Source organism: Oncorhynchus kisutch, linkage group LG22 (genome assembly GCF_002021735.2).
Source record: "Oncorhynchus kisutch isolate 150728-3 linkage group LG22, Okis_V2, whole genome shotgun sequence".
NCBI lineage: Eukaryota > Metazoa > Chordata > Actinopteri > Salmoniformes > Salmonidae > Oncorhynchus > Oncorhynchus kisutch.
The window spans coordinates 29,069,844-29,097,112 of NC_034195.2; the positions used below are offsets into that span (position 1 = coordinate 29,069,844).

A 27,269-nucleotide genomic window follows, 5' to 3' on the forward strand; every position below is an offset into this window, starting at 1 on the left:
GAGCATACAAAAGAGGGTAATTATATGCTTTACCATATTCACTCAGGTATTTCACAAAATACAAACACATATTTTTAAAATATGAATTTTATTAATCACTGAACTAATATCCCTGGGTTAGTGTTATAATAAGACTTGTTCAAGTTAATTCAAACTGAGGGAGCCTATTGGTGATTAATTAATCCCTTTGAAGACATATTGTTAGTATGAGCACAGAGCTTCAGTGATGGACTGCTGTGCTGATGCAGACAGCTGATGACGAAGCACTGACGTCTCAAATGATGAGTCACCCCCACTCCACGTCCTCACTGACGGAGGGGGCCCCCCATTGTACTGCCTGCTCTGCCACGAGTCTGCCTCCCTGGCTCCCTGCCTCTGGGCCTCCCGCTCCACACTGTAGCACCATACTGCCAGAGAAACACAGACAGCTCACATCACCGGGTCATTCCCTGCATATAGACTCTAGTGTGTGATGCAGTCAACATGCCAAAGCTCCTAAACACAAACCAGAGGGCTAGGACTCGACCAGAGCTCCTACTACGTCTGTCTCTTTGTGTGTTTGCGTGTTTTTCTGTGTTGCTCTTTCATGCTAACAACTGCTGGTCACACACTTTCCCATCTGCTTTCATTGTAATGGTGCTACAACCAGAAAATTAATGTAGTGGTTGTGTTTGAGTTGCCCAGCAACTACGTGTCTGTTAACATAAAAGGGTCTGACTTAGGTCAGATTATGAGAAGGGAGTGTTCTGGAGGGGTTGATGGCCGTGCCTTAAATTATGAGTATAATAGGAGTTGACCTGTGTGGACCCCAAATTAGGAGAGAAGCAGGGTGGCCCTGGAGTGAAAGAGTCCCAGTAACCAAGTCTGTTAAACACTTTCTGTGTATGAAGAATAAAGGTGGATGGAAACCAGCTATGAACACAGAGGAACGGGAGAGCATACATGTACTCTTGTTACACGCTTGAGGTGTCTTGGCCTTAATCAAAACAGACAAATATCTCAATGACTTTTCAAGTAGCACTTCAGGGCTAGCTAGTCTGTGTGTATCGCACTCTGACTTATTCATCTTACTTCACATTTATGCAAGAGTATTTTTTGCTATTGAGCAAACAGTTCATGAGTAACCAGGGAAGGGAATAGATAAAGCTACAATAACGCCCTCATGTTTCAAATCATATGTGTACACCCCAGAGCCCAGAGCTGTATCTGGGGTCCTGACACATATTCATCTGTGCCTGGAGAAGACATCAGCTTCCTGTGGATGTGGCAGATTTCATCCTGGAGCCTCATGGGCTCCTCTATTCTCTACCATACACCAGTAATCTCCTTCCCGTATTGGCTATGCGCTGTGCACAGCAGGCATGGAGGATGTGGTGGGGAGAGAATGGCACACAGCGGCGAGGAGGAGCATGTAGCTAGGCCTGATTAGAGCTGGAGTGCTACCTCACGTGGGGTCCTCTGAGGGTATGCATGTCACGTTCTCAATGATGCGCCTCGACATGGCTGTGTCAAGCCAACGTGCTGGGGTGAGTGTTACAATGGTCGATTGTCTTTTCTTCTCTTTATGCCCCAGTTCAAACATCTCATTTTGATACCGTGGACTACCTTTCTCTGACTGGCTTTTAGACTGTGAAGATATAAGGGAGGGTGTTGAACAGAGAGTCTGTCAGCAGGAGAGCATAATGTCTATCTCTTTGATCTGGCACCCATCAAAATAAATATCTTCTTTGGAAGAAACTGTATACTTTCACAATGTAAAACAGCTTAATAGCAGATTATGTTTGCATTACAATGGAACAAGCAATTATTTTAAAGAGATTCTCAGCTACTTTTGTATACTTTTTAGCCAGTAGTTCTGAAAGTAGCACTCACAAGCCGAAAGTGGTCCCCGGAAATTGAGTACTATGTCATATATGTACAGATATGTGCACCACGTCATTGCTCTCTTTTTTTGCTCTCTCTCTCTCTCTCTCTGCTGTGTCCACATGAGCTGGTGGGCCTGCCCTGCAACCTCATTGGATAGCACCTGGCAGGTCTCTTGCTAGCTGTCACTGAAATGCGAGGGGCTGAATCTCATTGGCTAGAACAGTAATTACTAGGGGGCTGGCCCACATGGGAGGAAATGAAGGCAAAATTGCACAGCACAGCTTCAAGAAAAGTTGCTTTCAAATGAAGGATTTTGTGGATAATTGAGGTAAGACAGTAATTCTGCTAATAGATTATGCATGTATGAACAACACATTGACACATCCAGCCCAAAGCGGGAGGTTTAAAAAAGACTTTCTTAGTCGCCAAAGTACCGGTCTTTAGTGTCTTTAGTGGTACTGTGAATGATTCATGTGACATACTATCAAAACATTTGTGGCTGAAAATGCATGGTCTAAAGAAATCATCAAAACATCAAGGTGCAATTATAGGAGTAGCAATTAAACTGTGTTTATGCAGGCAAAATTGAATAATTATTGGTCTTTAGATTACAAATAGCTAAACTTAGAACCCTCGCTAACTACATTAAACTCTTCTCACAGAACCTTAACTACATTGAGGGAGTCCACCCCCCAGTAAATATCCTCTCACCACAGATACAAAAAAATGAAAAGCAGGAGTAGAGCAGTTCCAAGGCAGTATCATATTACAATGAGGGGTGTGTCGATGGGAGAGATAAGTGTGGGGTTTGCTGCTAGCAAGAAGTCCAAAAGATAAACATTCAGTGAGCGGCTGCTGTTGAGGCCAGGCTGGATGAGCACAAGCACACATCCTGAGAGAAGACAGTTGTTGTTGCAATACATACAGGCCAACCAAACTACTAGTCTTGAATAAAACTAAAGAATTACAAGCACACCTTCAAACTGTATAGTTTATTCATTCTAATAGTCATCTCCCTAAACCTGTTTGTATTTTACTCTTGCTGCTGACCTGAAAATCAGCAGATCTAACCTTGTGTGCTGTAGTTGTCTGTGCTAGACGGCCTGCTCCTGCTGGGTGAGAGCTGGGTGTGGCCTCGTCAGCCTGCTACTAGCGTGCCAGGAAAGCTACAAACACAGTCCAAAAATTCTAACTTCTCAATCACGTGACTACACACACACACACACACAATATTTCCAACTGTCAATGAATGACAACACCTCATACAAGGAATTTTTCAGCAGAAAATGATGAATCCCTACTCCTTATCTTTTTGCCCCCACTGACCATGGTTTAGCCTGCTAAACCCTTCGGAGCATGTTTGATTCTGTTGTAAAACTGGTTCATGAGACATTATTTTTAGTCATCCACGATGGCTCAGGAAGAGTCAAACCTTGATTTTGACCCTGGTAAGGTAGTTGTTGATGTCACAATGGGGAGGGAGTCACACTCTACCTTGGGTTCAGAGAGCCACACCTCGATCACATGTTCCCCTCAGTGTTCAGTCCTGCTTACACATATCTGGGATGATGCGTCACAGCAGCTTATTTCATCTGGTGGGACTTTCAGCCAGACACCAACACACACACACACATGCACATGAACACGCATACGCACGCATGCAGGAACTTTCACAAGCAAACTCTTTCTGTGAAAGATTTCCAATAAATATCCTCTTACCAGTGTTCCAAACATAAAGCAGAAGTACATTTTCTGGGCTGTATAATTTTACAATGAGACTGGGTTGATAAGAGATAAGCATAAGATACCAACACATGCACACACACACACACACACACACACACACACACACACACACACACACACACACACACACATACATACTGTACATGAAAAAACACAAGCACTCAGAGTATTGTTTTTCGAATGAAAGGTTACTATTGGGCAATTTCACAGTGACAGAATGACGCTGAGAGACTCGGATTTATCACTTTAAATACAGTACCAGTCAAAGGTTTGGACACACCTACTCATTCAAGGGTTTTTCTTTATTTTTACTATTTTCTACATTGTAGAATACTAGTGAAGACATCAAAATTATGAAATAACACATATGGAATCATGTAGTAACCAAAGAAGTGTTAAACAAATTAAAATATATTTTACATTTGAGATTATGCAAAGTAGCCACCCTTTGCACTTTGCCCTTTGCCCTTTGCCCAGTATACTTCTCGCCAATGTCCAGTCTCTTGACAACAAGGTTGATGAAATCCGAGCAAGGGTAGCATTCCAGAGGGACATCAGAGACTGTAACGTACTTTGCTTCACGGAAACATGGCTCACTGGAGAGACGCTATCGGAGTCGGTGCAGCCAACTGGTTTCTCCACGCATCGCGCGGACAGAAACAAACATCTTTCTGGTAAGAAGAGGGGCGGGGCGTATGCCTTATGGCTAACGAGACGTGGTGTGGTCACAAAAGCATACAGGAACTCAAGTCCTTCTGTTCACCTGATTTAGAATTCCTCACAATCAAATGTCGACCGCATTATCTACCAAGGGAATTCTCTTCGATTATAATCACAGCCGTATATATTCCCCCCCAAGCAGAGACATCGATGGCTCTGAACAAACTTTATTTGACTCTTTGCAAACTGGAATCCATACATCCTGAGGCTGCATTCATTGTAGCTGGGGATTTTAACAAGGCTAATCTGAAAACAAGACTCCCTAAATTGTATCAGCATATCGATTGCGCAACTAGGGCTGGCAAAACCTTGAATCACTGCTATTCTAACTTCCGCGACGCATATAAGGCCCTGCCCCGCCCTCCTTTCGGAAAAGCTGACCACGACTCCATTTTGTTGATCCCTGCCTACAGACAGAAACTAAAACAAGAAGCTCCCACGCTGAGGTCTGTTCAACGCTGGTCCGACCAATCTGATTCCACACTCCAAGACTGCTTCCATTACGTGGACTGGGATATGTTTCGTATTGCCAGAAACCGTGGATTGATGGCAGCATTCGCGTGAAACTGAAAGCGTGAACCACTGCTTTTAATCAGGGCAAGGTGACCGGTAACATGACCGAATACAAACAGTGTAGCTATTCCCTCCGCAAGGCAATCAAACAAGCTAAGCGTCAGTATAGAGACAAAGTAGAATCTCAATTCAACGGCTCAGACACAAGAGGTATGTGGCAGGATCTACAGTCAATCACGGATTACAAAAAGAAAACCAGCCCCGTCACGGACCAGGATTGCTTGCTCCAAGGCAGACTAAATAACTTTTTTGCCCGCTTTGAGGACAATACAGTGCCACTGACACGGCCTGCAACCAAAACATGCGGACTCTCCTTCACTGCAGCCGAGGTGAACGTGTTAACCCTCGCAAGGCTGCAGGCCCAGACGGCATCCCCAGCCGCGCCCTCAGAGCATGCGCAGACCAGCTGGCTGGTGTGTTTACGGACATATTCAATCAATCCCTAACCCAGTCTGCTGTTCCCACATGCTTCAAGAGGGCCACCATTGTTCCTGTTCCCAAGAAAGCTAAGGTAACTGAGCTAAACGACTACCGCCCCGTAGCACTCACTTCCGTCATCATGAAGTGCTTTGAGAGACTAGTCAAGGACCATATCACCTCCACCCTACCTGACACCCTAGACCCACTCCAATTTGCTTACCGCCCAAATAGGTCCACAGACGATGCAATCTCAACCACACTGCACACTGCCCTAACCCATCTGGACAAGAGGAATGAGACCCTGGGTCCCTGGGTCTCGACCCCGCCCTGTGCAACTGGGTACTGGACTTCCTGACGGGCCGCCCCCAGGTGGTGAGGGTAGGCAACAACATCTCCACCCCGCTGATCCTCAACACTGGGGCCCCATAAGGGTGCGTTCTGAGCCCTCTCCTGTACTCCCTGTTCACCCACGACTGCGTGGCCATGCACGCCTCCAACTCAATCATCAAGTTTGCGGACGACACAACAGTGGTAGGCTTGATTACCAACAACGACGAGACGGCCTACAGGGAGGAGGTGAGGGCCCTCAGAGTGTGGTGTCAGGAAAATAACCTCACACTCAACGTCAACAAAACTAAGGAGATGATTGTGGACTTCAGGAAACAGCAGAGGGAACACCCCCCTATCCACATCGATGGAACAGTAGTGGAGAGGGTAGCAAGTTTTAAGTTCCTCGGCATACACATCACAGACAAACTGAATTATTCCACCCACACAGACCGCATCGTGAAGAAGGCGCAGCAGCGCCTCTTCAACCTCAGGCGGCTGAAGAAATTCGGCTTGTCACCAAAAGCACTCACAAACTTCTACAGATGCACAATCGAGAGCATCCTGGCGGGCTGTATCACCGCCTGGTACGGCAACTGCTCCGCCCACAACCGTAAGGCTCTCCAGACGGTAGTGAGGTCTGCACAACGCATCACTGGGGGCAAACCTGCAAACCTACCTGCCTTCCAGGACACCTACACCACCCGATGTTACAGGAATGCCATAAAGATCATCAAGGACAACAACCACCCGAGCCACTGCCTGTTCACCCCGCTATCATCCAGAAGGCGAGGTCAGTACAGGTGCATCAAAGCTGGGACCGAGAGACTGAAAAACAGCTTCTATCTCAAGGCCATCAGACTGTTAAACAGCCACCACTAACATTGAGTGGCTGCTGCCAACACACTGACTCAACTCCAGCCACTTTAATAATGGGAATTGATGGGAAATTATGTAAAATATATCACTTGCCACTTTAAACAATGCTACCTAATATAATGTCTACATACCCTACATTATTCATCTCATATGTATACGTATATACTGTACTCTATATCATCTACTGCATCTTTATGTAATACATGTATCACTAGCCACTTTAACTATGCCACTTTGTTTACATACTCATCTCATATGTATATACTGTACTCGATACCATCTACTCTATCTTGCCTATGCCGCTCTGTACTATCACTCATTCATATATCTTTATGTACATATTCTTTATCCCCTTACACTTGTGTGTATAAGACAGTAGTTTTGGAATTGTTAGTTAGATTACTTGTTGGTTATTACTGCATTGTCGGAACTAGAAGCACAAGCATTTCGCTACACTCGCATTAACATCTGCTAACCATGTGTATGTGACAAATAAAATTTGATTTCATTTGATATGACCATGAATGCCTGATTCACTCAGTCTCCTCTGAACAGTTGATTTTGAGATGGGTCTGTTACTTGAACTCTGTGAAGCATTTCTTTGGGCTGCAATTTCTGAGGCTGGTAACTCTCTAATGAACTTATCCTCTGCAGCAGAGGTAACTCTGGGTCTTCCTTTCCTTTGGCGGTCCTAATGAAAGCCAGTTCCATCACAGCACTTGATAGTTTTTGTGACTGCACTTGAAGAAACTTTAAAAGTTCTTGAGGTTTTCCAGATTGACTTAACTTCATGTCTTAAAGTAATGATGTACTGTCATTTATATTTAATTATTTGATCTGTTCTTGCCATAATATGGACTTTGTCTTTTACTTAATAGGGCTATCTTTTTTATACCATCCCTACCTTGTCACAACACAACTGATTGGCTCAAACGCATTAGGGAGGAAAGAAATTCCACAAATTAACTTTTAATTAGGCACACCTGTTAATTTTAATGCATTCCAGGTGACTACCTCATGAAGCTGGTTGAGAGAATGCCAAGAGTGTGCAAAGCTGTCATCAAGGCAAAAGGTGGCTACTTCGCAGATTCTGAAATATAAAATATATGTTGATTTGTTGAACACTTTTTTGCTTACTATATGATTCCATATGTGTTATTTCACAGTCTCGATGTCTTCACTATTATTCTACAATGTAGAAAATAGTCAAAATTAAGAAAAACCATTGAATGAGTAGGTGTGTCCAAACTTTTGACTGGTACTGTATATGCCAAACAAACACAATTGATTGCAAAGTTACACAAACCATTCATCTACCTTGAACAATTTCCACTGAAAATGTAACATAAACACATTTACTCAAAGAACAGTGCAGATGTAAAGTTTTGGAAATCTCCCCCACTTTTTTTATGTGATCATGTTTTGCAAAAACAAAAAAATATCTTATCCGAATGAAGATTCAAAGAAGTCTAAAGGAAGACACCTTGAGACATCTATTTTGGTTATTAAACTACAGTAAGTGAAGTGGATTAACACCCGGTAACAGAACGATGTAAACAAAAAAAATGTAATCTCCTCCTTTGCATGTTTTGGTATTATTCTACAAACTAACCACGTTTCCATCCACAGTTTTTAAAGTCATCATGTAAAGTAAAGTCATCATGTAAAAAGAAAAATCATGACAGCTGTGATGGGAACAGGACTTTTCTGTACAATTGTTTAAATCCTGACAGATTTATACAATTGATTATGTGAGAAATAGCGATGAAAATGCCTTTTTGCGCAAATATTGATATAATAACCATTATATTGAAGTAAACTTGGAGTCACGTGATGATATGGTGTGTGGTCCAAATCCCACTACAATTTGGGAAACCATGTAGTTTATTACAGGGTGGTGAAAGTGCACTGATCTTTATGCTCCTTTGCAAAAAATATTCTGGTGACATGATTATCGATGATGATCTATGCTTGACTGCCTTTTGACAAATACAAATATTCTCCCTCTTATCATAATCTTATCATGTAGACTAGCCAATATGCACAGACTACCCTGACTGTATCTGCGAGCTGTTGGCTAGAGCTCACGTGGCAAGACCAGAGTAGGCACAACAGTTTTTGTGACAAAACTATCAGTAGTTGAAAATGTGATGGAAACAGATTTTTATTTGGTATATGAAAACTTGAGTGAAAAAGTGCATTTTGTGTGCACTACGTCATCACACAATGATTTTTAGCCGCAACAAGTCCGTTTGGTGGGAACACATCAAATGGTGGGAAAATATGCATATTTTCTTCATGCATATTTTTTAAAATATATGTTTTAATCTGTTGCCAATTGGATGGAAACCTAGCTACTGACTACACAGAGGAACTCTGGAGCTCTGTCAGACTGACCATCGGGTTCTTGGTCACCTCCCTGACCAAGGCCCTTCTCCACCGATTGCTTAGTTTGGCCTGGCGGCCAGCTCTAGGGAGTGTCTTGGTGGTTCCAAACTTCTTCCATTTAAGAATGATGGAGGCCACTGTGTTCTTGGGGACCTTCAATGTTGCAGAATTTTTTGGTACATTTCCCCATATCTGTGCTTCGACACAATCCTGTCTCGGCTCACTACTGACAATTCCCTTGACCTCATGGCTGGGTTTTTGCTCTGACATGCACTGTCAACTGCGGGACTTTAGGTGTGTGCCTTTCCAAATAATGCCAATTAATTGAATTTACCACAGGTGGACTCCAATCAAGGATGATCGATATAAACAGGATGCACCTGAGCTCAATTTCGAGTCTCATAGCTAAGGGTCTGAATACTTATGTAAATAAGGTACTTGTTTTTTGGGGGTTTTAATAAAATTGCTAGAATTTCTAAACTGTTTTTGCTTTGTCATTGTGGGGCATTGTGTGGAGATTCATTCATTTAATCAATTTTAGACATAACAATATTTGGAAAAAGTCAAGGGGTCTGAATACTTTCCCAATGCACTGTATGCCTTAATTTAAAAAAATGTATAGACTCTTAGCTCATTTGACATCAAATCTGATGTACTCATAATATGATCATCACATGTTAGTGTTCATGGGTCTTTGGGAAATGCCCTATTACAGTGTAAGTACCAGAGGTAAGAAGTAGTTTCGTAGGAGTTCATGTTTTACCAAAACAAGAGTTTCACTTTCCAAAGTGACTATTACTGACTGTACTGGTGGCTATGGATTTAAAATACTACTACCATTCATATCTTTGGACCAAACACAATTGGATGGCTGAGTCTATTGTTATTAATGCCAGAGAGCAAGTTGCAGCCAGTTCTTTTCTGTTGTTGTTCTGGTCTTTCTCAAAGCTTGGAAAAGGTTGGGAGTTACCAGGGCTGGATGTGTTGATTCATATCCCTGTTGCAAATAGACTTTCACACAAAGTGTATGTGTGAGTGTACAGTGTGTGTGCGTGCGTACGTGCGTACGTGTGTGGGTATATTTGTCTTATGTGTCATGTCATTGCAAATGATAGATTTTCATTGAGAATAGCAAACACCCACATATACCCTCACTCATCAGACAAGTCATTTACCAGAACCCATAGTTCACAACCTATCATATGGTGGTGGTCTGGCTTGTGGCTCACTTTGTCTGCATGCTCTCTTTTCTTCTAAGAATGTCACTGTTACGTTAAGCAGCTACATGCCCCGCTGGATATGGGTGTGTCTCAAAGGAGATGAGGAAAGACTGGAGTCCTGAGAAGTGTTTACCAAGTCACTCTTAAGTACATTCCCAGGAAGGTGAAAAGGTGCTACCTGATCATCACACATTTCCTGTGTGTTCTGGGTAAATAAAGAAACTGACCAAAACTTCTAATCTGATTTAACAACAGATTTTTTTTTTGCCCGTACGAGACACTATCAAACCATTGTGCTCACTCTGGTATCCTCTTTAAACAACTAATGGACCAATCAATGCTATTAACCATGCCTCAAGGTACACTCCATGACCTTATGTACAGTATGTGGACACCTGCTCGTAGAACATCTCATTCCAAAATCATGGGCTTTAATATGAAGTTGGTCCCCCCTTTACTGCTATAACAGCCTCCACTCTTCTGGGAAGGCTTTCCACTAGATGTTGAAACATTGCTGCAGGGACTTGCTTCCATTCAGTCTCAAGAGCATTAGTAAGGAAAGGGCACTGATGGTGTGCAATTAGGCCTGGCTCACAGTCAGCGTTCCAATTTCATCCCAAAGATGTTCGATGGGGTTGAGGCCAGGGTTCTGTGCAGGCCAGTCAAGTTCTTCCACTCCGATCTCAACAAACCATTTCTGTAGGACCTCTTTGTCATGCTGAAACAGGAAAGGGCCTTCCCCCAAACTGTTGCCACAAAGTTGGAAGCACAGCATCGTCTAGAATGTCATTGTATGCTGTAGCATTAAGATTTCCCTTCACTGGAACTAAGGGGCCTAGCACGAACCATGAAAAACATCCCCAGACCATTATATTCCTCATACACCAAACTTTACAGTTGGCACTATGCATTTGTCCGTGGGACTGCCAGATGGTGAAGTGTGAGTCATCACTCCAGAAAACGCATTTCCACTGCTCCAGAGTCCAATGGCGGCAAGTTTTACACCACTTCAGCCGACGCTTGGGATTGCACATGGTGATCTTAGGCTTGTGTGTGGCTGCTCGGCCATGGAAACCCATTTCATGACGCTCCCGATGTGCAGTTCTTTTGCTGACGTTGCTTCCAGAGGCAATTTGGATTTCGGTAGTGAGTGTTGCAACCGAGGAAAGACAATTTTTGCACGTTATGCGCTTCAGCACTCGGCAGTCCCGTTCTGTGAGCTTGTGTGGCCTACCACTTCACAGCTGAGCCATTGTTGCTCCTAGATGCTTCCACTTCACAATAACAGCACTTACAGTTGACCGGGGCAGCACTATCAGGGCAGATATTTGACGAACTGACTTGTTAGAAAGGTGGCATTCTATGACGGTGCCACAATTAAAGTCACTGAGCTTGAAGGCCATTATGCTGCCAATGTTTGTCTATGGAAATGCATGGCTGTGTGCTCGATTTTTATACACCTGTCAGCAACGGGTGTGGCTTAAATACTCAAGTCCACTTACTTGAACCGGTGTCCACACATTTGTATATATAGTGTACCATCGAAGAGCAGAAGTACAGCACGGTTTTCAAAGATGTGTGTTGATGTTTGGAATTAGATTGGAGAAGTGATATGATATGCCTAGTTGACTTTCAAATGCTTCAGATGTGGCTTCATTTGATATCACATTAAGCCAGAGGCTGCCTGGCTGCCACCCTATCCAAATCCACTAATTATATATATGTGTGTGTGTGTGTGTGTGTGTGTGTGTGTGTGTGTGTGTGTGTGTGTGTGTGTGTGTGTGTGTAGGTAAACATTCAACCTTTAGATGAAGAGGACACCACTAAACTGAAGACAAGCTCCAGCCCCACCAGTACTGGCTGGTCATTGTAATTTTCATCCCCAGGGTCCAGTGGCCAGCAGGCCCAGTACACCTGAGATCAATGCAGGAGATATTCCTCACCTCTTTCTTTGGACAAACTTGTTTGCTTTGCTCCATGCAGAAATCTGAGCATGACAGCCATCTGATAGCCATTGTGTATTCAATTTTTTTCTTTGCCGGTCTCACATGTTTGGAATGTGGTAATCCTTCTGTATGAGTTAAATGGATAGTATTCCTCACCCTTTGACTATTACACAGCACATCAAATAGTGGATAGACCTTGGGTTGACTCTACAAAGCCCTGTTAGGTGTGTTCGTTAGACTGTTTGACATGTCCCCGTATCATAGTAAATAAAAACGTCTCTCTCCATCATGCATCATTAACATGGCTTTCATCTCTGCCAAGAAAACAAACCTCTGCCAAAAATGCTGTTCTGTTGAATAGAACTTCCCCTTTGCAATCCTGTCATAGTGTGTAGCCCTTTTTCTATTACAAAATTAATCAAAGATATGAATTCAGTGTTTTGAACAGATGTCAAATAAAAAGGGTGTCAACTGAGGACTACAACTGGAATTGATTACCTATCCTAATATTTGCAAAGATGATCTTTATCCCGAATAAACCTAATGCAATCACAACAGCTGTCAGTGCACATGTTTGTGTTGTTGACTTTGAGTCTGTAAGGAGCTGAGGGGGGCAGACTCCTCGTGCCCCCAGGACATTTTAACGGTGTTGGTCTTTGTCCTGAGTGCAGATCCACAGATGTTGCTCTCCATGGGTTTATGATTATGATGTGGCAAATGACAGAGTCCAGTCTGTATCTCTCCGGAAATGCTCTGACCCTGTTTCAGGATGCTTTTGACATAAGATACTTGTGTCAGAGACAGCTGTGATGATGGAGTCAATCCTTTATTGCTATGTTCCATGGCTCATTCCTGCCAGATCTGGCAGCACAAATGTCAGTGTGCTTTCCACTCGATTTACACCATAAACCTCTCACCAGCCTATCTGTCGTATGGAAGCAGGTAAACTGCTGCTCATGAAGACTGTTCCAGGGATTTCCTTGGCCATATCCTACCATCACTGTAAAACCATCACTGTAGTAATCTATCAAGTCTTTTAGGATCAGGTGCAGCAGGCAGCAGCACCCACACAATATGCCAGGTGCATCCCTACCAGTGAATCAGGCTGTCTGATTCAGACAAATAGCTGTGAAGTGCTCTCAACAAAGACATTGCCGTTGTCTGCAACAGGCGACCGACAGGGTTCAATCAATGTATCCATCAGAGAATGGGTAGAGAGTAATGACATTCTCCCTCTTCGTCTGTCATTTTATGCCTTTTACACACTGGGACTGTCACATTTCTTATGCAAATAGAATACACTGCATGGTATTATTTTTAAAGTAGCTTTTATCTTGACATTTTAGTTTAAATTATTTTACCATCCTTCAAATTTGAATCACATCATGGCAAAAAGCAATATGACTTGTTTCATTCATTTATGTAACTCTCTGTTACATATTCTAAAAAGATCTCATTCAAGATTCAAGCCTCTGAGACACGACTAGCTGTATTTCATTGATGGACATCACAGCAGGGAGAATTTACTCAAACAGCTTAGTCACCACCCTTTTAGGAGCTGGCACGGGGCCCAGGAGGACTACCTCAGGGGAAGGGCTAAATTTGACTCCACAGTACACAGTCCTAATCAGCTGCATCAAAACAATCATTAACTGAGCTCCAGCCTGCCTGTCTACCTGCCTCTCTATCTCTCTCTGTCTACTCACAGACCAGGGAATCGCCTCAGAAACAGACAGACCAGGGGACTCACCTCAGGGACAGAGAGACCAGGGGACTCACGTCAGGAACAGACAGACCAGGGGACTCACGTCAGGAACAGACAGACCAGGGGACTCACGTCAGGGACAGACAGACCAGGGGACTCACGTCAGGGACAGACAGACCAGGGGACTCACGTCAGGGACAGACAGACCAGGGGACTCACATCAGGGACAGACAGACCAGGGGACTCACGTCAGGGACAGACAGACCAGGGGACTCACATCAGGGACAGACAGACCAGGGGACTCACCTCAGGGACAGACAGACCAGGGGACTCATCTCAGGGACAGACAGACCAGGAGACTCACCTCGGGGACAGACAGACCAGGAGACTCACCTCAGGGACAGACAGACCAGGGGACTCACCTCAGGGACAGACAGACCAGGGGACTCACCTCAGGGACAGACAGACCAGGGGACTCACCTCAGGGACAGGCAGACCAGGGGACGCACCTCAGGGACAGACAGACATACCAGGGGACTCACCTCAGGGACAGACAGACCAAGGGACTGACCTCAGACAGAGGGAGAGATTCACCTCAGAGGATCACCTTCCTCTCACCCTTATTTTTCTAAAATAGAATTGAACAACTACTCTGGACCTCTAGAGCTCCACAAACTCAATACAAGCAAGACCTCACACATAGCATAGGACCACACGTAACAGAGCGGAAGACTTGCAATGCATGCTTTACACTGCATCAGGCTCTGGCAAGAAATACAAAACCACACAGAGGCATGACACAGTCTAAGGGAACCCTTGCCCATGGATCCTCAGAAACAGCTATATTCTGGAAAGTAGAGTGCAAACAACAAATCTTTACATAAAGGACAGCTGTTTTATCTTTATACTGCTTTGTCCACAAATTGTTTGTCTCATCTCAATTAGCTACATTCAGTTGTATGTAAATATCAAGAGGAAGATCCTAAACAACCTGATGATTGGGTAATCTATGTGGGAGATTACACATGTTGCGTGGCACACTGTTCATTAGCTTTATCCTATTTTGTTTACCTGTTAGAAACACGCAGTTATATGGCTGTGGATGAACAAAATTATTTTACACTTTTTATGAAGGTAGCATGACATTTGCCAGCAAATAACTGAATTTATGTCATTTTTGTTCAGTTTTCTTTTACAACTCAAGCAGTAATTTGAAAAATAATGATCAGGTTACAATGTTGAAGTAAATATTGGATGTGAAGTATGATATGAGTTTGTTTCGGCTCCACAGGTGTCAATGTGTTATGTTCTATACATGCAATGGCTTATTAATGGGGCGTGGGTTGTAAAACCCAAGCCATTGGCTGTAATTTTAGTGGTGTCATCCCATAGAGCGTGAGGGAGGGTAGAGGCCTCTGGCCGAGTGTGAAGGGTGTGTGGAGGAAGCCATCTGCTCCCGTTAATGGTTCATTAGTCAGGCTGCCCTCTGATCAGCAGGTACACTAGGACTGCCCCTTAGTGTGATAATATATGTTACATTCCTTATTAAAATGAGGGGTGATGGATGGCCAAGTCTATGTTTGAGTTTTTACAACAAATGATAGTCCCACTAAGCGCAAACCAGATGGGATGATGTATCGCTGCAGAATGCTGTGTTAGCCATAATAAGTGTGCCTTGAATTCTAAATAAATCACAGACAGTGTCATTAGCAAAGCACCCCCACACCATCACACCTCCTCCATGCTTCACGGTGGGAACCAGACATGCAGAGATTATCCGTTCACATACTCTGCGTCTGAACAAAGACACAGCGATTGGAACCAAAAATCGCAGACCAAAGGACAGATTTCCACTGGTCTAATGTCCATTGCTCGTGTTTTTTGGCTCAAGCAAGTCTCTTCTTATTGGTGTCCTTTAGTAGTGGTTTCCTTGCAGCAATTCGACCATGAAGGCTTGATTCACTCAGTCTCCTCTGAACAGTTGATGTTGAGATGTGGAAGGTAACTCTGTCTTCCTTTCATGTGGCGGTCCTCAGGGAGTGCCAGTTTCATCATAGAGCTTGATGGTTTTTGCGACTGCACTTTGAAGAAACTTTCAAAGTTCTTGAAATGTTCCGGATTGACTGTCCTTCATGTCTTAAAGTAATGACGGACTGTTGTTTCTCTTTGCTTATTTGGGCTCCCACGTGGCACAGTGGTCTAAGGCACTGCATCTCAGTGCATAGAGGTCCCTGGTTCAAATCCAGGGATTCAGGGACCTTTGCAAATCCAGGCTGTATCACATCTGTCTGTGATTGGGAGTCATATAGGGCAGCGCACAATTGGCCCAGCGTCATTTGGGTTTGGCTGGGGTAGGCAGTCATTGTAAATAAGAAGTTGTTCTTAACTGTCTTGCCTAGTTACATATGTATTTGAGCTGTTCTTGCTGTAATATGGACTTGGTCTTTTACCATTAAGAAGGAAAGAAATTGAACAGATTAACTTTTAACAAAGCACAGCTGTTAATTGAAATTAATTCCATGTGACTACCTCATGAAGCTGGTTGAGAGAATGCTAAGAGTGTGCAAAGCTGTCATCAAGGCAAAGGCTGGCTACTTTGAAGAATCTCAAATATAAAATATTTTTTGATTTGTTTAACACTTTTGCTTATTACATGATTCTATATGTGTTATTTCATTGTTTTGATGTCTACACTATTATTCTACAATGTAGAAAATATAAAAGAATTAAGAAAAACCCTGGAATGAGTAGGTGTGTCCAAACTTGGACTTGAACTGTATATATTATTGTTGTGATTGTGTCTTTTCCCTAAAGTGTTGCTGTTGATCATGATACTCCCAGCGGTGTTTACCTTCCCAGAAGTCCATAGGTGTACTGTGAATCTGCCAGCAGTAATGTGATCTCGTCCTGTTGCATGGCTATAGCACACTCCTCCAGGGCCTGTGTGTCAAAAAGCATTGTGTTACCCACAGCTCCCTCACTGTTAATGGTTTATTTTCACACATATGAAGAGTTATTCATTTACCTCGCATACATTGAAACACTATAGAAATATAGAACACCAATGGACAATTTCTAGTTCTGTTGTGTTATGGCCACACTGAGACCTATAGCTATCACATGTACATTCTCTGAAGGATAAGTCTAACCCTGTGTTATGCTTAGCAAATGCAGTTGTGTGTGACAGGGTGCAGGATAGGTGTGTTGGAACCTGTCCTGTCAATCAGAATGTCTTTAGATCCCACCTGGTTGACATCTCCCTCTCCGATGACGAACACCAGTTTACGGTCTTTCTCCACCACACTCCGATCCTCCAGCACTCCCTGCATTTTGACTGTGACCTCCTGACCCCAGGCTGGGTGCTCAGCTTTCTGGGGGCCAGGCGCCAGCACCTTCTTCCTCAACAGGCGGTCATCTGGGAGAAGGAAGGATCAAGGGACGGACAGAGAGAAGGAGGAGGGTGAAAGAGGTGGCAGAGGGTTAATCTGCTTGTTGTTGATCAAAGAGGCACTTGGAGAAAAATAAAAATAGGAAAGGGCATAATGTCATGTAATACAGTTTAAATGAAACATAATTTCATTAATTAAATTGCCATGACCACGAAGAAACATTACTCAAAAAAAAATCTGTAGAATTTGTTTGCATGCAAATTACATGCAGTGCCACAACAATTGACAAACAAATGTGTTTACAATAGAACAACAAAGTTTGCCATGAGTGCAATATTGCTTCAACAAAGCATTTCAATATTCCAACATAATTGCTTTAAATGTTTTCTGATGATGACTGTATTGAATGAGTAACATACCTGTGATGTCCTCCCAGTCTTCAGCCAGGAACAGCTCCACAAAGCTGGAGGAGATCCACTGCACCATCTCATGGTCTGGGAAGAGACTCTCCTCTGAGCTCTCCCTGTCCTCCACAGACTCTGTCTCGCAGAACCTCACTGTTTTTACAAAACTGAGGGTCTTCTTCAGCTTCCTCTCTTCCACACAGGGGGTCTCTGTCTTCTCTGGGACAGGGAAGGTGTTTAATGTAGTGCCAGCATTACCTCCACCCTGGCATTCTATCCTTGGGTCTCCCTCCCCATGGGGCTCCGTATCTTCTTGCTGAGGCCCATGGGACAGTTCCTTCTCTTTCTGACTGTCCTTGTCACCAGGACCTGTGTAGGCCTGCTTCAACTCTGGCTCATTGGTCTCCACAACCCGCTTCTCGTGCTCTCCAGGGCAGAGCTCTGTCTCCATCTCACTACAGGGAGCAATGGACACCATCTGTAAAGGCCTCCAAGAGAGATGATCTTCCTCCAGCCTATCTATCCCCACGATGCCTGCCTGGCCGGTTGATTCTGTAGTGTGGAAGCAGTCGTTTGGTCTAGTTACTCCATTAGCGACGGTCTGTAGTTTTTATGAAAACCGAAATCCACATAAATTCCTGTTAAATCCAATTTAAAAACATCCATAACCAGCCCCAAATCCCGGTTGCATCAATTGTTTTCCAGAACTTTGTTTTACCAACTAGAGCTATACACAGTCTCACCTCAACCTCCTATCATTCCTGCTACTCCTTGTTAGCCTACATATTCCAGAGAGTTAGGAGCAACAAGAAATTATCAATGGAAAGAAATTGTACAACAAATGAAGCACATTCGGTCAGCAGGCTTGCGCGGCTGTAATCTGTAGGATTAGAAGAGTAAAATCTAATCTTCTTGAAAGTCTGTAAGCTTCTTAATGACTTCATCGTGCTGCTCCATCATGCCGTTTCCATAAATGCTTTCCACCAATAAGATCTCAGGGACTGCCGTCTTGGGTTCAGTTTTGTTTTACTATGTGGCACAATATCTTATTTTCCCTTTTTAAGTAGACAAGTGTTAAGAGGGAGACCTATAATGGCCCTGATGACCTGTATGAGATGATGAGTGCTTTTTTTTATTGAGTTGAGTGGATTTCCCTTAATATACTTATCAGCAACAATGTACGCACTTTCTTTCACTGATTTAATCGTCTAATACGTTTGAAGGGAAAATCAATCAAACAGGAACATTTTGAGTGGCACAATCTAGATATTACTATAGGATCTGGGGATAGTATATTTCTACAAACAGAACAGGTTTTTCTAGGGTTGCCACATACCTTCTGTGGAAGAGGAACCAGTAAACAACACTTTCAAGACAAGACCGGGCTCGGCCCTTTAGTGACTAGAGTGTATTATCTTAATAACTCATGGCATGGCAGCCTTCAACCAATATCAGTATACACAGCCCTCAATTTAAAACGCACTCACAATTTAAATGAAAACAGCTTTTGTTTTGAAACAATGACAAAGGTTTGTTGTGTGCATTATGTGGAGTGTCTGTTAGATATCCCCTGGCACTGTGTCAACATAATATAACATCTTTGTTTTATTCATTCGGATAAAGTTAGTGAGAGATTGCAGTAATTGTATAAAGTTATTAAAAGCTGCTTTTTTGAGTGTGTGTCATTGCTGTTTCTGGTCATGTCGCAATAGGAAAAGTGAAACAAAAATATTCAGACTGTCATGCCTAAACTTAAGACCACTTTCCCAATTTGACTGAAGGTAAAATGGTAAAATGATACATGTGTATATATATTTCACATTTATTTAACCAGGTAGGCTAGTTGAGAACAAGTTCTCATTTACAACTGCAACCTGGCCAAGATAAAGCAAAGCAGTGCGACACAAACAACACAGAATTACACGTGGGATAAACAAATGTACAGTCAATAACACAATAGAAAAATCTATATACAGTGTGTGCAAATGTAGTAAGATTAGGGAGGTAAGGCAATAAATAGGCCATAGTGGCAAAATAATGACAATTTAGCAATTAAACACTGGAGTGATAGATGTGCAGGAGATGAACGTGCAAGTAGAGATACTGGGGTGCAAAGGTACAAAATTTAAATAACAATATGGGGATGAGGTAGTTGGGTGGGCTATTTACAGATGGGCTGTGTACAGGTGCAATGATCGGTAAGCTGCTCTGACAGCTGATGCTTAAAGTTAGTGAGGGAGATAAAAGACTCCATCTTGCTATGGTTATTTACCTGAAATGGGTATTGAGATAGACAGGTTTACACGTATAGCTGGATGTCTTGTTGTACCAATTCTGAATGGACTGATTTAAAAAATATGCAAACTATCTGGATGGAAAATCTCAAAATAATGTTAGATGAATGATTTAATTGACCGCTCAAAGGGGAAATTGTTATCTGAGTTAAACTAAATGCACTAAAGAAGGCCAATTCCAATGCCAAGTATCTACTTTTTGCTGTATTCAAATAAATTAAAATGATAAAATAATGTGTGCATACTATGTATTTTGGTAGTTTGTGTGGAAGCTCAACATGAGGAAAGCTTTTTAATAGTACCTACAGCATATATGTTTTTTTTGACCCCCTCTGTTTAGCCCCAACCTCCTTAACACTGTTGCACTGCAAAACATCTTAGAGCAATTCACTGAAAGGACCCTGAACATGAGACTAACATACACCTGTGCAAGAGCCACACTTGCATTCTATGATTCCTTAATACCATCACTATGAATCCTTAATACCGTCACTTGAGAGTTTGGATTTGGGTTGTTAAATCTCCTGAGGTATATTGTCCCACATAGTAGCTACAACCGACAAGCGCATTCCCAGTGATAATCTTTAGGGTCTGAATTCAGTATTTCCTCTTACATTATTGTCAATAGACAGCATACTGCACTGTACACTATATATTTGCTGTGATAAGTGTTGTTGATATAGTCTGGTTCAGATAGTCATAGAGAACCTCAGACAGCCATATGCAATTAAAGACTCCATTTGTGACTGTGAGAGAGCTCCTTATTAATCCAAGGCCCAAGCATCTTGACTGTTAGGGATTATGCCTTTAATTAACCCAAATTCCCTCGTTTTTCATCACTGTCCGTTTCACATCATCTGTCTGCGAGCACGGGATTGGCCCTCCAGATCAACAGAATATATTTTTGTATTTTTAATCTAGTTCAGAATAAAATTGCTTTTTAAATATTTTTTTCTAGATTTCATATTTCCATGGTTTTCAATGTGGCGATTACTATGACTTCAGGGCTGTAAGAATACATGGGATCCTAGGTTATAAACACATTTGGTTTTTATTACCCAATAGGGAGATGATATTCTAATAATCATCACATGAAATATAGTAATAACAATGATTATGATTCATTATTATTTACAATAGAAGCATACCAAAACATAGCATTTATGTGTCACACAAGCAATCTTTCAAAAGATTTTGGTGACATAGAGCCAGTAGGCCTATACTATATATTCAGCATTTTTTCTGTGATAGGTCTACCTCAAATTGCTTTCAGTCTATTAGAGAAAGGCTCTCTATATGGGGGTATATTTTAACAGAGAGCTTTTCCTCCGTTTCCTTCTCATTCAGTAGGAAGAAAAGAGCCTATGCAAACATTCTTGTAAATTAGCCTACAGTATGACATTGCTATTATAATATCAAAACAAAAACATGCAAAGACATGTTCATGAAGTGTGTGTGTGTGTGTGTGTGTGTGTGTGTGTGTGCGTGCGTGCGTGTGTGTGTGACGTGATCACGGCAACGCATGCAACGTTAACTCCGCCTCGGTCCAAGTGACGTTTCACAGAGAATGTCGCCAATTCACCTCAGTTGTAGACATGGCAGCGCTGAGACAGGAGCATCGGTATGGGCTCTCCTGTGCAAAAATCAACAAAAACGTTGAAAATAAAACTCTGTACCACGTCAAGCTAACTGATACCGCCATTCGAACGCTTGAAGCCTACCAAAATCTTAAGGTAAGTCCCATCCGATTTAATTTACTCTTGCTTGGGTGTTTGTTTAATTGGATACTCCGACTATAGTCTAATCGCAATGAAAAGAGGTAGACCACTGGGTAAAAAGTTCCATCAAGTACTGAAAGTGTCAGCGACCTAGTAGCCTATCGTTTATTGTGCTTGTTGTACACTGCGAACACTAGGCTATGTATGGTTTATTGAACGATGGCATAGTTTACAGTTTTAGTAGTCTATGGTTGTTTGATTATATGGGACCCTAGAAGTTATGCCACAGCACCCAATACACAATTTGAGGTTGTTTTAAATTGCTTTGAAAATGTCCTCCGATTGCTTTACCTTTCATTCGTGTGGGTCATGGCCTCTGTGATCATTGATGTTTCGAAGTAACATATTTTATGTGACTTAATAGTCCAAACATCTATCCGTCATTTAGAAACACAAAGAAATAATGCTTAGAATTTGAAAATAAATAGCGCAAGACCATATTTATGCTCTCATCAGCGCTTTAACCTATCTGCGAATAATGGAACTCAACATTCATTGTAAATTGTAAATCTATACAGCAATCGTGTTACTTTAAAAGTAAAATAGCCTAAATAAGCTGGTTTCTGATAATGTTGCAGTTTATCAGTTTGAAAAATGTGCAGCCTAATAACCGTATGCCTATGTGACATGGATAATATGCAGTAAGCATTTCTAAGTAACTGTAGCCTAGCCTATGTGTTTTTTTGGAGATAAAAAATTCCTTTGATGCCTGTTGTCAGTGGTAGAAAAAGTACTCAACTGTCAGACTTGAGTAAAAGTAAAGGTACCTTAATAGAAGTTACTCAAGTAAAAGTCAAAGTATCTGGTTTTAAATGTACTTAAGTACAGTTGTGGAAAAAGTACTACATTGTTGTACTTGAGTAAAAGTAAACGCTGTCAATCAAATTCCTTATATTAAGCAAACCAGATGGCCCACTTTTCTTTATTTTCATTGAATATACGGACAGCCAGGGGCACACTCCAACACTCAGACACAATATACGGACAGCCAGGGGCACACTCCAACACTCAGACACAATATACGGACAGCCAGGGGCACACTCCAACACTCAGACACAATATACAGACAGCCAGGGGCACACTCCAACACTCAGACACAATATACGGACAGCCAGGGGCACACTCCAACACTCAGACACAATATACAGACAGCCAGGGGCACACTCCAACACTCAGACACAATATACGGACAGCCAGGGGCACACTCCAACACTCAGACACAATATACGGACAGCCAGGGGCACACTCCAACACTCAGACACAATATACAGACAGCCAGGGGCACACTCCAACACTCAGACACAATATACGGACAGCCAGGGGCACACTCCAACACTCAGACACAATATACAGACAGCCAGGGGCACACTCCAACACTCAGACACAATATACGGACAGCCAGGGGCACACTCCAACACTCAGACACAATATACAGACAGCCAGGGGCACACTCCAACACTCAGACACAATTTACAAACACAGCGTTTGTGTTTAGTGAGCCTGCCAGAGGCAGTAAGGGTGACAATGTGTTATATTTATAAGTGTATGAATTGGACCCTATTGCTCTCCTGCCTGAGCATTTGAAATATAATGAGTAGTTGTGGGTGTCAGGGAAAATGTATGGAGTAAAAAGTACATATTTTCTTTACAGATACCCTCCCAAAAAACTACTTAGGTAGTACTAAGTATTTTACTTAGCCTACAACAGGCAGTTGTGTAGTAACTATGAAAAGTAGGGACAACTTGGATACCTCTACAGTCAATTGCTGTAAATCTGGACAGCAGTTGGATGGGGCCCTGTCAATATCACCCCAACCCCCGAGTCCGTTGTTGTTTGTTGGGTGGCGGGCAGCAGGGAAGTTTTGTTGTTGTGCTCTTGTGCATTGTTTTGCCCTTTAAACATTTAGAAGGCCGCCCAATTCCAGAGGTCATCGGTCCATCAGGTGGTGTTAAACTATGGGTTGCATTTCCCAATGAAAATGCATGGCAACTCCCACATCTGCTGTAGTGACATGAATGTAATCAGATACAAAGTGTATACAGGGGTCTGCTCTCTTTTCAATAGGCTTTTTTATGAGTCAAGTTTTTAACCAAATATGTATAGCTCATGTATAACTACAGTGTGGGGTTTAGTTCATCATGCTTCTTCACAAGGTTGTTAAGTCAGGTCATTATCAGTTTCCGTGGGTTTCACTCTGTATGAGTAAATGAAGTGCCAGCCCGTAATGTTCATCATGCAACTGACCCATAAAACAAATGGATTCCTAATAAGCCTACCCTTTAAAATACAACACGAGCTGTAGGCCTATTGAGCAATGACCAGAGGGAAAGAGAGCAGCATGATGACCTCTCCCAAAACCGTCTACAATAGATAAACAGGCCTGTTGACCATGGCTGCAGCTGTACCTTTCAGATAATGGCTCTTATCTCTTGACCCTGTATCATCGCTAGGAGTACCTCAGGGATAACAGTTTTTGTTCTCTCCCATGTTACATACTAGTCATATACAGGTTCTGATCCTTCTTGACTGTTCAGGAACACTTGAAACATGCAGTGTGGTTACAGTTACATAAAGGCTTATTTGGAGGGCAGCGTTGTACATGGAGGGCAGCGTTGTACATGGAGGGCAGCGTTGTACATGGAGGGCAGCGTTGTACATGGAGGGCAGCGTTGTACATGGAGGGCAGCGTTGTACATGGAGGGCAGCGTTGTACATGGAGGGCAGCGTTGTACATGGAGGGCAGCGTTGTACATGGAGGGCAGCGTTGTACATGGAGGGCAGCGTTGTACATGGAGGGCAGCGTTGTACATGGAGGGCAGCGTTGTACATGGAGGACAGCGTTGTACATGGAGGACAGCGTTGTACATGGAGGGCATGTTTGTGCAGGTCACAGTACGTAGGGCTGATAAAATGTATCTCACTTGTAAACAAAGGTAGAGTCATTTTGATGAGAAATCAGCTGAGAAAATGATTAGGGATTCTACTCTAAAGGCTTTGTGATGAGGCTTTTTCCTTGATTCTCTCTATCTCCCCTACCCACTCTCTCTCTCTCACTCTCTCCCCTCTCTCTCTCTCTCTTTCTCTCTCACTTGCTCTCTATCGCCTTTCCTCCCTCCCCAATTTCCAATTGACTATGAGAACTGGTTGAGTGAAACAAGTTTTCTGTGCTCTAGATTGATTAATCAGAGACATTCCAGTGCAGATTAGTGGTGAAGCAACATTGATCTCTGGGTTCTTTTATTATTGAATTAACATTTAAGAGGTTGTACTTCGGTCATTGGGGGCAAATAAGGGATGGGGAAACTATAATTATTGTGATGGTTAGCTAACGGTATAATTTGATCCACTGAACGAAGTAGCACTGTTTGAATACATTCTTATCTTGATGAATAAGTAATTATTGCTGTGGGAGAAATTGCCGGTATTGAGAGTGTAATCGCAGCAAATATATCTACTAACAGAGCTTGACCAGATTTGTAATATTTATTATTAAATAACAATATTTCATTTCAATATTTAATTTTACCTGATGTATTTTAGGTTCAATCATATTGTATTTACCTGCAATGCTTGAGTCTGTTATATTACATGATAACCACTTTCCTCTTTTTGTCTCTCCCCAGGGATCCTTACCAAATCAGCCAGCAATTTGCTTCAAGGGGAGCCAGGGGGTGAGATGAATGTGTTTTCACTTCCTTTCTAATGCTTCAGAAATGAAATGCTTGAATTAGTTCTGATTTGCTGTACAGGCAGCACATTCGTAACAGTTCCTCCACTGCATTTTTTAAATGAGATTCAAAAACATGTATTGAAACCAGAGTGCAGTTCAGTTGCATGCATCCACTGACTAAACCCTGAAGGCCTGCCTGATTAGATTGCAGATGTTGTTCTATTGTTCTATTCTTCAGCTGGTGGTTATTGTTGCCTTACAGAGATATACAGTAGAATGGAGCTGTTCTCACATTTGTTGTTATAAATACAATAATAGCTTGACTGCCTTGCAAAGGGACTATCAGTATTTAATGTGACCTCCTTTGCATTTGTGGCATGTGTGAGTTTAGGGTTGTTATCCTTCAGCTTTCCATGTTAGATTTAGAACTGGATTCAATCAGACATGCTACAGCAATGTTTATACAGAGTCTTTATTTACACAACTACAGTACTGCCAGTTATTCTGAAAACTGGAAGCATATAGCTGGTATTCTCACAGTATTCCAGGACCATGTTTGTGATTTTTATCTGACTACAGGGGAAAATATGTGACAATATGCTAATGCATAAATACTGCAAACCAAGTTTGTTTAATTGTAGCTATGTGTCATGTTATCCTTGATGCTGAGTGTAGTCAGACCGAGCACATCATCTACAGAAACACAGTGAAAGGGAGAAGACATTCCTGTGAAGCAGCAGTAAAGAAAGATGCCTGTGTCCAACCAGATTAGCCGGGCACTAAAGCACCCTCCCCAGCGCTGCTTGCTAGACTACTGCACATTTACAACCAGATTAGCCGGGCACTAAAGCACCCTCCCCAGCGCTGCTTGCTAGCCTACTGCACATTTACAACCAGATTAGCCGGGCACTAAAGCACCCTCCCCAGCGCTGCTTGCTAGCCTACTGCACATTTACAACCAGATTAGCCGGGCACTAAAGCACCCTCCCCAGCGCTGCTTGCTAGCCTACTGCACATTTACAACCAGATTAGCCGGGCACTAAAGCACCCTCCCCAGCGCTGCTTGCTAGCCTACTGCACATTTACAACCAGATTAGCCGGGCACTAAAGCACCCTCCCCAGCGCTGCTTGCTAGCCTACTGCACATTTACAACCAGATTAGCCGGGCACTAAAGCACCCTCCCCAGCGCTGCTTGCTAGCCTACTGCACATTTACAACCAGATTAGCCGGGCACTAAAGCACCCTCCCCAGCGCTGCTTGCTAGCCTACTGCACATTTACAACCAGATTAGCCGGGCACTAAAGCACCCTCCCCAGCGCTGCTTGCTAGCCTACTGCACATTTACAACCAGATTAGCCGGGCACTAAAGCACCCTCCCCAGCGCTGCTTGCTAGCCTACTGCACATTTACAACCAGATTAACCGGGCACTAAAGCACCCTCCCCAGCGCTGCTTGCTAGCCTACTGCACATTTACAACCAGATTAGCCGGGCACTAAAGCACCCTCCCCAGCGCTGCTTGCTAGCCTACTGCACATTTACAACCAGATTAGCCGGGCACTAAAGCACCCTCCCCAGCGCTGCTTGCTAGCCTACTGCACATTTACAACCAGATTAGCCGGGCACTAAAGCACCCTCCCCAGCGCTGCTTGCTAGCCTACTGCACATTTACAACCAGATTAGCCGGGCACTAAAGCACCCTCCCCAGCGCTGCTTGCTAGCCTACTGCACATTTACAACCAGATTAGCCGGGCACTAAAGCACCCTCCCCAGCGCTGCTTGCTAGCCTACTGCACATTTACAACCAGATTAGCCGGGCACTAAAGCACCCTCCCCAGCGCTGCTTGCTAGCCTACTGCACATTTACAACCAGATTAGCCGGGCACTAAAGCACCCTCCCCAGCGCTGCTTGCTAGCCTACTGCACATTTACAACCAGATTAGC

The 27,269-nt window shown here is 43.0% G+C and overlaps 2 protein-coding genes across 2 annotated transcripts in view; one reads left to right on the top strand and one right to left on the bottom strand.

The window, feature by feature from the left end:
* Nucleotides 1-18,488, bottom strand: part of LOC109866948 (peptidyl-prolyl cis-trans isomerase FKBP8-like) — a 53,172-nt gene extending 34,684 nt beyond the window's left edge. The window contains exons 1-3 of the mRNA XM_020455875.2: nucleotides 17,599-18,488; nucleotides 17,036-17,205; nucleotides 16,642-16,730 (exon numbers count right to left, since the gene is read on the bottom strand). Of these exons, the coding sequence (XP_020311464.2) occupies nucleotides 16,642-16,730; nucleotides 17,036-17,205; nucleotides 17,599-18,061 (722 nt within the window). The 5' untranslated portion in view covers nucleotides 18,062-18,488. The remainder of the gene's footprint in view (nucleotides 1-16,641; nucleotides 16,731-17,035; nucleotides 17,206-17,598) is intronic.
* A 2,966-nt stretch (nucleotides 18,489-21,454) lies between these two features.
* Nucleotides 21,455-27,269, top strand: part of LOC109867266 (RNA polymerase II elongation factor ELL2-like) — a 43,107-nt gene continuing 37,292 nt past the window's right edge. The window contains exons 1-2 of the mRNA XM_020456323.2: nucleotides 21,455-21,610; nucleotides 25,280-25,327. Coding sequence (XP_020311912.1) covers nucleotides 21,473-21,610; nucleotides 25,280-25,327 — 186 coding nt within the window. The 5' untranslated portion in view covers nucleotides 21,455-21,472. The remainder of the gene's footprint in view (nucleotides 21,611-25,279; nucleotides 25,328-27,269) is intronic.